At 35.9% G+C, this 15,113-nt stretch overlaps 1 protein-coding gene across 3 annotated transcripts in view; it reads left to right on the plus strand.

The window, feature by feature from the left end:
* Window positions 1-15,113, plus strand: part of ZFPM2 (zinc finger protein, FOG family member 2) — a 322,041-nt gene that overhangs the window by 82,803 nt on the left and 224,125 nt on the right. For 2 of the 3 annotated variants that reach the window (XM_075085594.1, XM_075085593.1), the window contains one exon: window positions 1,847-1,948. The exons of the other annotated variant lie outside the window; for it this stretch is intronic. In XM_075085594.1, the coding sequence (XP_074941695.1) occupies window positions 1,847-1,948 (102 nt within the window). The remainder of the gene's footprint in view (window positions 1-1,846; window positions 1,949-15,113) is intronic. 3 annotated transcript variants of the gene reach the window in all.

The following is a 15,113-nucleotide window of genomic DNA, read 5'->3' on the forward strand; positions in this document are numbered from 1 at the left end:
ACTAATGTTAATTCAAAATAGGGTACTTGGTTGAAAAATAATTGCTAAAACTACTCATAGGAAACTTGATAGCTTTTTCAGCATGTGAGTGTTCAGGATGGTCTTCTGAAGCTAACTTCAGATTGTACTGATGCACATGAACTTCAGATGCCTGGATAAAATTATACAATGTGTTTGACAGAAAAATTATACTAGATATTAATGATATCTTGTAGCATTAAGTGCCTATGAATACACTGGCCTATATTTTTCGTATTGCAAATGCACCAACCTATATTTTTGTTGTAGGAGTCCGGAGTGAATATACTATTGTGTTTGTGTGTATAGTAGTTGACCGTGCTCTTATACTTAGGAGTTGAAAACCTGTTTGTTTTATGAACACAGGGAAGAATGTGTTATTACAAGATGTTACATGTGCACATGAAGTTAATACTTTATAGTGTTTGTATATAATCATGTACTTGAAAACTCTGGGTCACAAGCTTATCTGGTATAAATATAGCTCCAGTGATAACATATGGGGATCTGGCATGGCTTGTTGCAATCACATTTCTTTACCTATGTTGCTAATAAAAGCTTTTGTTATCATGAGTGGGGAAAAAATTACAAGTTACTGCTTAATTGCTGTGCTTTTTGTTCCTTCTTGCCCTGCTATTGTCAAAGCAACAAACAGTCTGGTTTTCAGATTCTAAAATGCCCAGCCACTTTTCTGTGGGACAATTTTTAAAAAAGTGGGCTTCAATATTGCTAAAAAAAATTTTAAAAACAGTAACTCAGTCCTGTTGGACTGATGTAGTTAATTGTGTAGGCTTGGTTTTTGCATTCTTCATAGTATCTTCTCATGCAAGAGTTTCTTGTGTTGATTAGTAGTATTAAAAAAAAAATAGTATGTCTACCAATACAGTAAAGTACTGGCCTGGATAAGCACTCGAACATGTCATTTAACACATTACTGAGGCCAGACTATTTTGTGTTAATACCTGAACCCCTCATCTTCAATAGAATTTTTCATAGTGGTTATTTCAAAGTATTTTTGCATGGAGCTTGCCTAGAATTGTTGTTTAAGTGAAATAACTGCACTTTCAACACAGAATTCTTCAAATAATAATTAAAAGGTCATCTCTAAAAATTTAACCTTATCATAATTTTCAGTGTGTCCTGTATACAGCCTTACAGTGGATAGTTACTGAAGGCCGACAGACATTTTCAGGTACTTCTGGATATTTTAAAATTGATCCAAATGTTGCATTTCTTTAGATAAAGCTTGGTAGGGAGAAAATGATCATAGGGTCTTCTGGTAGCTTATAACCTTTAAGGACAAATTCCTTAAATGCCAAAATACCACAGAGTAGATTGCCTGAAAAGCCAGAATGTTTAGTGGGCCAGGTTTTTGTACTGAGTGTTATTAATCTGCAATGCGTAAGAAGCAGTTCGGTGTTGATTCAGGAAAACACATAACTGAAAGTGTGTGTTCCTGGGGAGTAACTAGCTGATTTATTTCTTTAATTTGTGCGTACAAACTTAATGACTTTTTTGTGCATTGATTTGCAGAACTAGGTGCAAGTTGTGGTTCTGGTTTTTTAAGCTTATGGAGTAAACACTGATTTCCAACATTTTGTCTCTCCACAAAACTGCAAGGATTGGATACTCAAGGCTTGTTTGAGTCACTGGTAACTCACAGATGTTTATGTGTCTAATAATATTTTTTTTCTTTTTCTCTCTGTTTATAGACATGCATATGTTTTCAGTTAGGCATGTAAGGAGTTTTTTGGATGGTGTGGGAGCTCTGCCTAAAAGTCACTATTGAAACATGTCAATACTGTATTTCTTTGATTGTTTTTTTCAGGCAATGAAGAAGGCATCCAGGAGGCAGCAGAATCTGATGGTGATGCAAGGTCAGAGAAACCAGGGCAGCTTGCTGTGGACGCTGAAGATTGGGATGGGCCAGGTAGGAAGAAACAACTGAAAGCCAAGAGAAATTTCTTAAACTAGAATCCAGTATTTTTTAATATTATTATTTTAGTACATGTGTTATGCTTTGCATTGATTTTTAATGGACTATTTCCTCTATGATCCTTTGGAGTCCAGGATATTGACAGATAAGTACTAAGATAAAGTTCTTCAGTGAAAAATGGTTTTGGCTATACAGTTTTGTAAATTGTTCAACATAAAATGCCTTTCGTACCTGCTTGGTATAAAGGAAAATGTTGCTGCTTAGAATTTTAGGATTAAAATTTATCAGTGAGTTCTCAGTTCCATAGTTGTAGCAGCTTTTCTGCTCTGTTTTCTGAGGCCAGAAAACCAACCAAACACCTGCTTTGTGCCTACATTTAGCAACATGTTGAGTTTAACAAATTGGTATGGTACCTACTAACATTTTCAAGGATGTTGTCTACCTGGTTTAGCCTGATAAAAATAATTTTGGACACCTGGTCATTGATTCAGTTGAAAGAGAGACTCTTAGATTGCAGTGAAGTGCTAGAACTTCACCATAAAACCGTAATTCACAGTAACATTTTCTATTATACACAGTGAAGATGGTGCAAGTGTGACATTGCTAAGATGTAAGATGTGATGGTAACATGGGAATACTTTCCAAGCATCTGTTCAATATAATATGTAAAACCTCTGTGGTACTGTAAAAGTACCTAAGACAAAGGGGTAAATTGTATTTCTCAATCAGGCAATTCTGCATTTGAATTCAGTGCAATGTTTTCATGGATGTGGACTCTGGAATGGGCCTTAAAAAGTCCATTATATTGACTATATTTTAATAGTGCTGTTGAAAAATGTGCATCTGAAGCCAAGCATACTCTCAGAATATCTGTATCTCTTACGGAAATTTTCCCTAAAAAGGATGAGCACATCAGAAAAGAGTTCCAGAAGCATTCTATCAATAATTTATAACACAATAATGATATTTCCTTAGAAAAAATCCTATATTTCAATCACATTTTCATTCTTCCTTGATTTTGCAAATTACTATATGCTATTCTGAAGAGAAGAACAAAACTAATGGTAATTTTCTGAAACCAGTAGCTGGAAAATATGATGCAAACAAAAAGGAAGACATAGTATATATAATTATGATGATGCCATTTAAAATGTTTTTAATGGTAATACAGAAATAAGTTGATATTCTATATAAAGCAGTATGGTGTTGTAAGAAAACAAGATTTAGTATTAAAATACACTGCATCTAAAAGAATACAGAAGACATCTTTGGGTGCAGCAGAATGGCCTTTTCCACCTTCATAGCAGACTTAAAGGCTGTCAGTGATTAACATATGACTTGTTTTTATTTTAATTATAAATAATCTCATATCTGAAATTGGCAATTTTTTGTTGCTTCTTTGTTTTTAGTGTATTTCAACATACTTGAATATGCATTTTGCAGGCTGTTACAACTTTTTATACGAGCTATCTTACACAAAAGTTTCAGAGACATCTTTTATGACAGTAAGGAGTAGAATGAGGGTTTTTTTATTTTCTTGGGAAAAAAATTTCAGTTAAACAGTAAGACATGTATTTCCTGTAATATTTGGTGGTAGTTTTGACATGGGATAAGATGGAAATCAAAGCTGAATGTGGGAAAATTCCTTTTGACTTCAGAAATCTGATGACCACCAACATGAAACAAGCAGCTCTATTTTATTTAAATATTGGTTCTTTACAAGGGTATAATATATATGAAGAAAGGAATGGACACATACCACATGCCATACTTTCTGAAATGAATTTGGTTATTTATTGATATTGGAAAAGAAACAATCAAAAGAAGATAATTTTCGACCATGCAGTACAAAGATAACTTGTTTCAGAAAAAAACCCAAACGATGAAATATTTTGCTTATTTCGGAACATATTTGAGCACATCACAAACAGAACCATAAAAAACTTTTCTTCAGCAACTTTACCAACTCATAGTAGAGATACTACCTCAAAGAACAAATGGCCATACCTTCTTTTTTATCTGGTCTGCCTCTGGTCTCCTCACTGAGATGGAGCTCTCTTGGAATCCAACAGTGACTGTGTTCTGCATGATACAAGTTGGTGTCCCCTGATAATGTGAATTGTGATAATTCAGGGATTCATACAATAGTAGAGCTGTTTTGTTATTTTAATTTTTATTTTTTTTTAGCACTAAGAGAACATATTGTTATTTCAGAGCCAGTACTTGCCAGGGACTGAAACTTGAGAGTTACTCATTAGCAACAACTTACTCACGAATGAGTCAAAATTAAGCTTCCAGCATTAATTAGAGTTTTATTTTGTTTGAGAATTTGCATTGTTAAATGGTTCGCATGCATTCCCAAGGCTTTGTAATTAGAGTATTTTTATGAAGAAAAATCTAAAGTTAAATGTGCTGTAGCTTCAAAGGGTTTCTGCTGAAGCAGTCTTTTATATCACAGTCTTGTGACCTTCACTGACCATCAAGTGCATCAATTGCAGAGATAATGCCTAGTCTGTGTAGTCACTTCAAGTGTTACCTGAATGTTTTTTGAAACTATCCTCAGTTTTCATTGTTTCTGTCCTCATTTTTCACAAATTCTGTTTAATGAAAAGACTACTCTGAAATAATGGAAGCTGAGGTCTAAAAACTGTAAATGGACACAGAGTAAAGGACCTGATTCTTTTTCCATTATAGCCAACAGCAGAAGTCCAAGGAATAGAAAGAATCTTCAAAGCAAGGCTGGGCTTAAACAAAATTTATATGAAAAGACTTACTTATTTAAACATGGAAGCAGAGGTCATTTTACAGCCTTAAATATACTGTTTGCTGTCAAGTGGATGACTTGATACATGTAGATGTATATAGTTCTATAGCTTTTGTATTATTGCTAGGATATCAGTGCATGTGAGGCCAGTGATTAGTGTTTTAATATATAATGAACAAAAGGTGGATGTCCTGCACGTCTTCTACAGACATCACACCTGAGAATAGGATCATTCCCTTTTTTACTGGATATCTGTTCTATGTAAGAACAAAAATCTCCTAAACTTCACAGAATCACACAGGTTGGAAGGGACCTCAGGGATCACCTAGTCCAACCTTTCTAGGAAGAGCGCAGTGTAGACAAGATGGCCCAGCACCCTGTCCAGCCAAATCTTAAAAGTGTCCAGTGTGGCCGAGTCAACCACTTCCCTGGGGAGGTTATTCCAATGGTTGACTGTCCCCACTGTGAAAAGTTTCGCTCTCGTGTCCAATCAGAATCTCCCCAAGAGCAATTTGCGTCCATTCCCCCTTGTCCTCTCCATGGGACTCCTTGTAAGAAGGGAGTCTCCATCTTCTTTGTAGCTACCCCTGAAGTACTGGTACATGGTGATGAGATCCCCTCTGAGCCTCCTTTTCTCAAGGCTGAACAAACCCAGCTCTCCCAGCCTATCCTTGTATGGCAGCTTCCCAGTCCTCTGATCATCTCTGGACCCTTGGGGAACTTGGGGAAACTATGAATGAAATATCCTGGAGGTTCCATGCTTCCATACCAGAAGTATCTTAAAATCTCTGAAAATTTTACGTACCAGGCTCCTCAACTAAAACATTGTTGAAAACAGTATACGGACATTATGTATAATATGCCATCTTGACAGAAAAAGAAAAATTTTTAAAATAATTAGAAATTAGTCCTTGTTTATCATCCAGTGGTCATGCCTGTAGTGGTGTATGCAAGTTCAGGCAACTCTACGTGACATTTTAAGAGACAGTGAATATGAACTGTATCAAGAGGGAGAAAAGATTTGAATTAAAAAGTATGGATCATAGCTTGGAAGTGTTTAAGGCGAATTTTTCAGGTTTTCCAAAAGCTGTAATAAAAGTGAAGGTTATGTGGGCTTTACCTAGAAGAGAATTTAAAACAAAGAAATTTAAAACAAAGAAAAATCCAAGTTTAAATGGGAAAAAAGTGGATGTAACCAGATGCTAGGAACTGTAATACCTGGCTAAAAGAAAAAAAGTAACTAAAAATCTATGAGTAGCTTCATTAATAACAGTAAGATGACATTTTAAAATGTGTTATGAAATAATTAGAAATTTGGTCTTGAGCTATTACAAGTCAGGACTCAACAGTTATATGGGACAGGAAAAAGGATAGAGTAATTGAAATATTTCTGGTCTGCTTAAAACATTTGTGCTGGAAAACCTATATGTCTGTAAGTGATGACTGTACTTCTATTCCATCAACAACTAATCAATGTGTTAAACCTGCTAAATCCTAGCTAATCTAAGCAGTCTGATAATTTAACTTTTTTAAGAGCTAGGTGACCCACTGTCCCACATCAGTCTTCAGTTTTCAAAAAGTTTTGAGATTATTTGGAAATTTGGGAACACTAGAGGAAACAAATATGTTCGAAAAGAGTAAATCAAGGTTGGTCTGGATAGTGACAGACTTGTCCACGTGACAGTGGTCCCACTGGAAATAATGGGATAAGTGATGTAAGACCTTTTTATTAAATGGGGATTAGTAAGAATGCCAATCCATGTAGGTTTATGGAAAAAAAATAGACATTGTAAAACCAACTTAATAGGTAATGGTGAGCTAAAGTATATTAGTTCTTTGCAATATGTTTGCAATCCAAAGAAAATACTGAGTAATGGATAGGTATTGCTATTTCAGGTTCTGAGTAACTTGGCACGTTAGCTGCAGCAAAATTTTAGTTTCAGTATAATTACATGTGAAGTCATGTGCTTGTGAGAAGGTAGTAGAAGTTTTACTACAGAATACAGTGTGTCTGAAAAAGTCTTGGGTTTTTGTGAACCAGGGTTGAGTCCGAAAGAGTTGTGGCTGAAGGATATATATGGGTTCTCAAATTATCTTGCTTGTCTGGTTAGCAGTCTTGTTTGAATCTGAAAGAGGGTTCTGTCTCCTGCATTCACACTTCAAGACTGATGTTAAAATTTGAAACAGGTTTAGAGAAGAGCCACTAGAATGTTGAAAGGACTGGTATTATGAGAAAGTCTAGGTCCTTTTCCTATTTATTTTATCAAAGAAAATATTAAAGGACAACCTGATTACAAAGTACTTTAAATTCAGAGTGAAAATCTGGTAACAATGGGCACCTCTTTCTAGCAAAAGTATCAGAAGATTAAATGGACATTGAAGCTCCACAATTTCAGACACAAAGAACAGATTTTAGTTCTTTAAAAGTTAATTATTGTAACATTTTATGAAAAGTCATTCATTTGTCATTAGAAATATTTACACTCAGGATGACATACTTTCCTAGAGAATGTGATCCCGTTCTGTGGTAAACACTGGACTTTTTAAATGGGGTAGACTCGACTAAGGCAGAAGTTAGACTGGCTGGCCATGGTAATTCCTTATAACTAAAATGGAGTGATTGAATAAATGAATATACTATATATTACTTTAAAAAATATTGTACTGTTCGGATACATTTGTAATTAATAAGCACTAGCAGTCCTCCACATATGCAACCCCCACTTTTTAGTTCTCCAGTACTTGTGTATTCAAGTCATGCTAAGAATGATAACTTCTCTTTGCTCTTCTAAATTCTGTGCTATTATTCTGTAGTGATGGAAAAAAACAATACAGCAGAAGACATCCTGTACCTATTCTATGAGTAATATGCAATGGAAGATTCTTTCACTGTAGACAGATGGGACATAATTTACTAGTTCTGACTAACTAAGCCAAGAAGATTTTCAAAACTCACCATCCTACGTGTTCAGTTCTTTTGACTCTCTTCCCACAGAGATCCAATAACCAGTGAGTGTTTCAGCCGTTGGTGAAGTTGTATCTGCCTTTTAAGACAGAGAAATATTCTCTGTGTTAGCAGCTGGGGAACTGAGTACAGGGCATTTACATAGGTGAAATTAAGAAAATCTTGGTCCTAAGGAGGAATTGGATCTCTTTTCTTCATTCACACCCAGTATACTGTCAACTAAATCATCCTTATTCCTTATGTGAGCTCTTATTTCCATAGCTGTAAGGGAGCACAGCTTTCTTGCAGAATGTGCTGATTTTGAGAGTTGGATAGTCTTGAAGTCAGTCTCAGAAGTTCTTTTGAAATGTATCTGAATTTTTCTTAGAAAGTGAGAAAATGAGTTTTGTCTACATATCCAAAATGAAAAAAAAAAATGCAGTGAAGAATAAGACCTAAACCTCTCATTTTCATTTTATGGTAATTTTTAATGTATTGTTTACATTAATCTCCACATAAAGTGAAAGTTTCCCACGTGTAAAATTCTGCCTCCAGTAAATCAACAGAACTCCTGCTATTGATAATAGTGAAGCAGGATGAAGTCACAACTCATGTTATATCTTGGAGGACTCATCATAACTGATATACATATATCAGAGAACTGTAAGTATGAAGTTTAAATATAGCAGAGTATAGTTTCTTTCAATTCCTATTGCAGGTTGGTGTTTTTCTTAAAATATATCAGAAAGTGTAGGAAAAAACAGTAAACAGAAAATTAAATAGTGCTTTAAAATAATGATACACTGAACTACACTGCTATAATATGTAATAAAAGGTAGAAAGAAACAGGCTTTCATGTGAATTGTAGTGTGTTGCTTTAGCGAGATGTGGATCAGAAGGGTTCTAGTGAACATCTGACATGCCAGGTTCACATTTTTACCTGCTATAGAAGGTAATTTGAAAAGCTTTTCTGAATAGATGTCCTGTAACCATTCATAAGAATTACTGTAAATATGTATTGATTGTTGGGTTTACTCTGCATTATTTAATAATACTATAAACAGGTTGGGTTACAAAGCAAAAGTGGATAATAAAGATTGGAATGGTTGGTAGACCACTGCAAGATGGAAACAGACATTAATGATAGTCTTTTTTTTTTCCCCCTTTTTACTTCCTTTTTTTTTTTTTTTCTTTTTTTCTTCTTTCTTTTTAAACCAGTCCTAAGAAGGACTTGGAGATTACTGTCCTGATTTCGTTTCTTTTTTGATTGGGGAAATGTGGTAGATATAAGATCTTGGAAATGCTATTTGATGTAAATTAACAAAAATCCATGAAACATAGTTAACCATAGATATAGTCTGACAGTAAGAAGAATATTGTGAAGAAGCAGAGGAAATCATAGAACTACTGTGTGTTACTCTGACAGTGAATCGGTATTATCTCTGCTATCAGATAATGCAGTTATCATTAATTTTCACATTTGCATTTCAATCTTTGGAAGGAAATGACTCTTGCCGGATGAAGATAAGAGCTCTGTACCACTATAATGAACCATCATTTTATCCCGATGCTTTGTATCCATATGAAAATGAGGCTGGGTGGTGGTGTGGTATGTGAGGAGGGGGTGGGAGGGTCATAGAAACATTATAACAAAGTGTCAAAAATCACTACAGACTTTTGGAGCCCTTTATGAAACAAGAGGCAGTCTAAATAAATCTTCTGTACTGAAGTGGATATTGGATTAAAAGCACAAGAGCTGAGCTCCCATACTGGGGGTTGGGAGGGGACCTTGGAGAAGCGTGGGAAGGTTTCTGTGGATCTTGATCCAGTTTCCGTCACTGGTTTGGAACTAGGAGGAGGCCATGGGGAGGCAGAATATCAAAAGTAAGGGGGCAATGGCCATCAAGTTAACCCTTGCACTGCAGGTCTTGTTTTGACACTGGAATACTATTAAGGTAGGTGAAGTAAATGCCAGTGGACTACTGGCTTCAGGGTTTGGGTTCTGTTTCTGAAGCTGTTTTAAGAGGTCACCACAGCTGTCTGTTAAATGCAGGATTTTAAATAATTTTCAGTCTTGTATATAGAACTGATCCAAATCTTCAAAGGCTGTAGTCTTCCCTGGCCTTTTCCATGCATAGCTCAGATTTGTGTTACGGACCTGAAACTGTAATTGCAGAACTCTGCAAGGCGTCATTCCATTTTAGGTCTGATTGACTAAAACCACCGATCCCCAAGTGTAGTTGTTGCCTATAACTTACAGACTTCTTCCACACATCACTGGGACTCACTGCTAAATGTCTGCTAAAAGCATGAACTCTTGAGGTTTACCCTCCTGCCCCAATTTTAGTAACAAAAGCTGAGATTCTTAAATCATCAAATGATTGTAAGAACTGTAAGAAAATAGATGATATTTCAGAAGTCCTCTTAGTGTATAACCTGGGACCATTTATAGGAGCACCAGGATATCCATCTTGCTGTGACTAGCTGGGATTGATGAATTATTCTGCTGGCTGTAGCAGCCATTTCCTCCTGCAGACCTTTCTCAGGCCCTCACCTCTCTGCTTTTATGTGATGAGCAGGTTCCTGTCTCTTAATGAGAGGATGCAGAGCTAAAAGCTGTAAGGAAAAACAGGTTACACCTGTGTTAGTAAATTCAATAGTGACAGAAGCTGAGTGGTATATAATAATGACAGTGGTATATAATAGTGACAGAAGCTGAGTGAAGTGTTAAAATGGTCCCTGGCATGATTTTGGTTGAGGCCAGCTGAATCTCTTCCCAAGCAGATCCCAAAGTTCAGGAGTTAAAGCATTGTAGGGAGCATCTTCTAGAGGTAGTTCATGTGTGGTCATGTGTTTAAAGGCTAAGGAGGTCACCTGGCACATAAATAAGGCCCTGTTTGGCCTCAGTGCCCAGAACCGTTTTTTGGCACATGTAATTAACCTTCCTTTACCTCTAACAGACACACTTAGTACAGAAATTGGCTGTTCTTCAAGGCAATTGATCTTGTTGGTGGACTGTTCCCTGTACAGGCCTGAAAGAAGAGAAAGAGAGAGCGGCTGTGTGAATTCACATGGAAGTAGCAACCAAACCTTTGCTGTCATCTTTCTCACACACAAATTTAACTTTTGTGGGAAACAGGCTGTTGCGTGACCTACTGAGCAAGTGTAATAGATAAAATTGAGTCGTGAGGAGAGTTTGCATTTATGGTCACACCTGACAAACTGAAATTATGCCCACTAGCCAGAAACAGTGGTCACCAGGGCTTTAAGAGAAAATGGAGGTGTAATACAATTCCCCTAAAATCATGTGAATATGCAGTACTAAATTTTGAAAACTAAGAAATATTTCCAGTCTTGATGTCACTTGTTACGGTGACTCCTGTAGCATCCCTTTCATGATTCAAGGTGCAAATATAGTAGGATTCTGTAAACTTGGAGATAAGCATTACCTCATTTGACTTGCATCTTAAAATATCAAAAAGCAGGGAGTTCATAACTGAATACTGGAGCCCTTGTCAAGCATTCCAACTGTTTTGTCAGTTGGGATGCCATTTCCTTATCATTGTTTCACACAGTTAACATATATATGTATATATTTGAATTTAAATTTAATTTCAAAATTAGTCACTATAGAAATGAACCTAGTTTAGAAGTACATTTTTCCATATGTACACTTCACATTTTGAGAACTTAAATTTTATTTAAACAGTTAACCTTTTCGAACATTTTCAAAGGCAAAACTTCATTTTTATCCTAGTCAAAATGTTTCAGAAAAGTGAAACTATCTAAAACCTTCAAATCTATTAGTTTTTAGTTTGATGGTATTCATTTACTATTGCTCGGCCTTTATTTACCCATTTGTGAAACATTTATTTGACATAGCAAGGCTTTTCATTTTCGGTGCATTAGGTGTAAATTGTTCTTTGGAAACCACCTTAATCTGCAAGTGGGCAAGTTTCTAGACTAGTTAGACTTGAAATTGTTCCAATATCTTCCTAAATTGTTATGTACTTGTGTATGTCCAGCAGGAGGCAAGAACATTGGCCTGACTTGTAAAAGGCATGAACTCTGAATGAAAGGTGATACACATTAGAAATGTATTCTATTTTAATTGGCATTTATGTTTCAAGCACAAAAGACTTCTTGTTCTCTGAAAAAGTTGATAGCTGGGAAAGGCATGTGCAAGGGACGAATGATCAGATTCACTAGGTACTTTGCTTCGGACATGATACACTATATAGTGGATATTATGTAAAGTACAAATCCCTGTAGGTCACACAGTGAAGGACTCCTAGTCTGTGAAATTCTGCAGGGAATCAATGAACATCTGCATTACAATACATTGTTTCTTGTAGTTTCATGCACCAAGGGACCTGCAGAGGCTGGCAGAAAGCTTGGCACTTTTCAGCTGTCTCCACTGTAGCCTGGTCATAAAGGCAATATAACAGCCTGGTAATTGCAGAGGACTAGGAAACAATGTCTGGTTTTGGAAACAGATGGGGTGAGAATCAAAAGGGACATGTAATTGGTCCACAACTATTTTGTTCTTTGTTGTATTTTTTTCATTAATTCAGCTAAAATTATTGCATGCAGGATACTGCATAGCAACACTGGCTTGAAGAATTAAAGGACAGATATGTTAATATATTGAACTTTATACATAATAACATAGTGTTATTTACCACAAAAAGCTGTAGTCCAGCAGTTGCATGCAAACACCTAGTGAGATGCTAGTGACTTTATTTCTTAAATTGGCAAGTTTCAGTTGGTTTCGGTGATATATCCTGTGTTGAGCATATCATTAAAGAAAATATTTTAATTTTCAAAATGCATTTTCATCCTACCCCTTTGAAAACTGCTTTATTACACTCTCTCAAGACATCATAACATGGAAGTTGGAATAATAAAACTGAAACAACAAAAACGTTATCACCAGAAACCATTGGACCTCCATTTGAAAGAACCAGCTTCTGTCAGTTGCAAAATTATAATATGACATGTGAGTGACAAACTGGATACTAGTGTTTACGCCCAAAATTACACAGTTCAGAATGGTTCGGAGTCAGAAAAAGAAACTGGACATTTTGGTCATGGGACTGCAACAGAGTCCTAAGGGCAAAATTCCTCTCTCATTTCTGACCTTGTCTTTCTTGGTATCTGTGTTTAGCTCAGTGAGACCAGTTTAGAACACATTTGGGTTTAGGTTTTTAATTACCACCCTTCACTTTTCAGGGTGCTTTACCATTGCAAGCTCAAAAGAAGTATATGGACGGAATAGCAGGTCTGATTTTGTCTCCTTGATGTCAGCTTCAAACAAGGGTGTGTGTAAACGATCTTTGCAAAGTGCAGTGATGGTCATCATACAGAAATGCTACAATAAACCCTTTTATGCAATCACTCAGTGCTTATTCACCAACACGGCAAAAATAAACATGGTTGCCTTAATAGCATCAGACCACATATTTGTTTAGTTACAAATTTTTTTGTTTAGTTACAAAATTTTTCATTATTTAAACATGTTCTAATGGAATCAGTGAGAAACCCCAGAACCAAATATTCAGAAGTATGGCCCAGAGTTAAAACTAGTAATACACCTGTGCTGATATTTGGGTGGGCGGAAGTAATAAGGATTAAAACCTATGTTTGGAAAGCTGCAACTGCAGCTGTTCATCGTTGGAAAGCTGTAACGGCCACTGTTCCTAGTTCTCCTGCAGTCAGCTGATCAGCTTAGACCTTCTAAAACAGCTGTGTAGAGGACATCTTTGGGTTTTGTTCCCCACCCCCCCCCACCCTCCCCATTTCAAAGCTTTCCAAAGGTGCTTTTCCAAAAACTATTTTTAATTTGTAGCATATTAAATTGTATTCGTGGAGAAGATGCTCGTCTATGCCTGGTTTGCTAGTGTGGGCAATCAGTCCAGTGTATCTGTTGTATCTTTTAGGATATGCTAGAGAAAAAATGAATCAAATTGTCCCATCATAGCTTACTCCTTCCCTTTGCTCCCCTTTGTCTCCCTCAAGACTGTTAAGAAATGTATTCAAGGTGGAAAACTTGAACAGCCATACTTGACTTCACAACATATTCTTGGGGATTACAGATAGAAAAACTTTACAGTATTTTACATAATTTTGTCTTAAGTGAATATTGCAGGATTGTGCATTGGCATGTTGTTTGTTATAAAAAAATATTGGCTGATATATTTCAAAGATTGAGGATGAAGCTGTAAAAATAATATTTTAGCTAGAGAAAATACTCAATGGGCTTGTTCAGGTCTGTGCTTCTCTGATTTTATAGCAATATAGTTGCATTGATTTTAAAGGTGCTTCATCATCATAAAACCACAATGACGGATTCTTGTGGATAATTTAGAAAGACAGTACAATGTACACTATGAACATACTGTTCCAGAGTGTTGTGTATATGCATTTTGGGCTGGGTCGTTGTTAAATGAGACTAAATTTCAAATCACATCATTGTGTGAAAAAAAAACCCTTCAGTGAAGTTATCTGAAGTTTGATACTTGCACTGTAGTGCCAAAACCACTAATCACTTCATAAATCTTTGGCTTCCATATATAAATAAATACTAGTTCTTATTTAAAAATATGAGACTATCTGGACAACACTCACGATAAGCATTCGCTGAGAGTTTTCTTAGGTGTAATACAGTCCTGTTTTCAAGGTTTGTGTAATGCAACATTGTAAAAGCTTGCTTCATATTGTTTGTTTCGATCTGATAGAGTATGTATAATTTAAAACTTTAGTTACTTAATACTTTTACTATTGTGATTTGTGCTTTATGATTTTTATTGACTTATTCTCAGAAAAAAAACTTCTTTCCCCAGTTACAGAACTGCTTAGCAAATGTTATTGGCTACTTTTCAAAGTGTGTATTGGATCTCAACTTTTCACAGAAATTTTCTTTAAGAGGTGCTCTCTAAATATATGACTACTTCTAGCAGCAGAAAAAGAAAAAAAACCTGTAACAAAACAACAGATATTTTGGGGTGTTGCAGTCTGATAAGAGCTAGCATTTAGTTTAATTACTATATCCATAAGATTTTAGCCATGAAATTTTGAGCCTCTTCCAAGGAAATCATTTTTCTCTCATCTTGTCCTGCTAATCCTTGTTTTAATAGTTGCAACTTCCTTAATTTTCTTTTCTGTATCTTCATGCCACAATGCGTGCATCATCTGGAATTGAAGTACAGTGTGATAAGGTTGTTGTCAGGGATGTGAATGGGAGAGGAACAATATGGAATTTAAAATGGTATATATCTGCCAGAGGACATCTTCAGGGGACACTGGAGAAATGTTATTGCATGTTGCTAGGGTACCTCCAAACGTGTGATCTGACAGAGCAATGGGCAAGGAAGGAGCATTGAACTCTGTCCTACGTGACACACAACATAAGTGTCAGGTTCCTTTAATACTTTCCTGTAGTAATACATCTG

This window comes from Phalacrocorax aristotelis, chromosome 2, assembly GCF_949628215.1.
Source record: "Phalacrocorax aristotelis chromosome 2, bGulAri2.1, whole genome shotgun sequence".
In the NCBI taxonomy this organism is placed as follows: Eukaryota; Metazoa; Chordata; class Aves; order Suliformes; family Phalacrocoracidae; genus Phalacrocorax; species Phalacrocorax aristotelis.